This window comes from Poecilia formosa, unplaced genomic scaffold (genome assembly GCF_000485575.1).
Source record: "Poecilia formosa unplaced genomic scaffold, Poecilia_formosa-5.1.2 Scaffold145, whole genome shotgun sequence".
Lineage (NCBI taxonomy): Eukaryota > Metazoa > Chordata > Actinopteri > Cyprinodontiformes > Poeciliidae > Poecilia > Poecilia formosa.
The window spans coordinates 208,612-209,170 of NW_006800084.1; the positions used below are offsets into that span (position 1 = coordinate 208,612).

A 559-nucleotide genomic window follows, 5' to 3' on the forward strand; every position below is an offset into this window, starting at 1 on the left:
TTCCAGGCAGAGGATGCCGATGGAGATCTGGAGGACGAAGACGACGAAGAGATGTTGCTGCCGCCTCGCAGGCGGCTGCACGACGTCGAGGACGACGACGAGCGAGGACACGGGCGGTTGACCCACCCGGCCCAGTCCAGTGTGCTGTACCAGGACCTGCTCATGTCCGACGTGGAGGATGACGCCAGCGACGAAGAAGGGGACAACCCGTTCTCTGGTGAGGTCATCGGAAACAACATCAAAATACTTGAACTGGACTGGATTTTAAGGAGCATCCAGAAAGTATATATTTGTAGTTGTCCTCCTACTAAGCATTTGAGTACTTTTGCAAGGCTCTGGATTTTAACTCTTCCCACGGCTTAAATCCATTGCCTTTCAACAGCTGCATCTTAAATTTAGGATTTCACTTGTGACCTTAAAGCATCTCTTCCTGTGTGTTGATGTGTTGCGCTTCCCTTCCTGTGTGTTGATGTGTTGCGTTTCCCTTCCTGTGTGTTGATGTGTTGCGTTTCCCTTCCTGTGTGTTGATGTGTTGCGTTTCCCTTCCTGTGTGTTGATG

At 50.6% G+C, this 559-nt stretch overlaps 1 protein-coding gene across 4 annotated transcripts in view; it reads left to right on the forward strand.

Moving 5' to 3' along the window:
• taf1 (TAF1 RNA polymerase II, TATA box binding protein (TBP)-associated factor) overlaps positions 1-559 on the forward strand; it is a 16,377-nt gene that overhangs the window by 12,597 nt on the left and 3,221 nt on the right. For all 4 annotated transcript variants that reach the window (XM_007563119.2, XM_007563122.2, XM_007563120.2 and 1 more), the window contains one exon: positions 7-217. In XM_007563119.2, the coding sequence (XP_007563181.1) occupies positions 7-217 (211 nt within the window). The remainder of the gene's footprint in view (positions 1-6; positions 218-559) is intronic.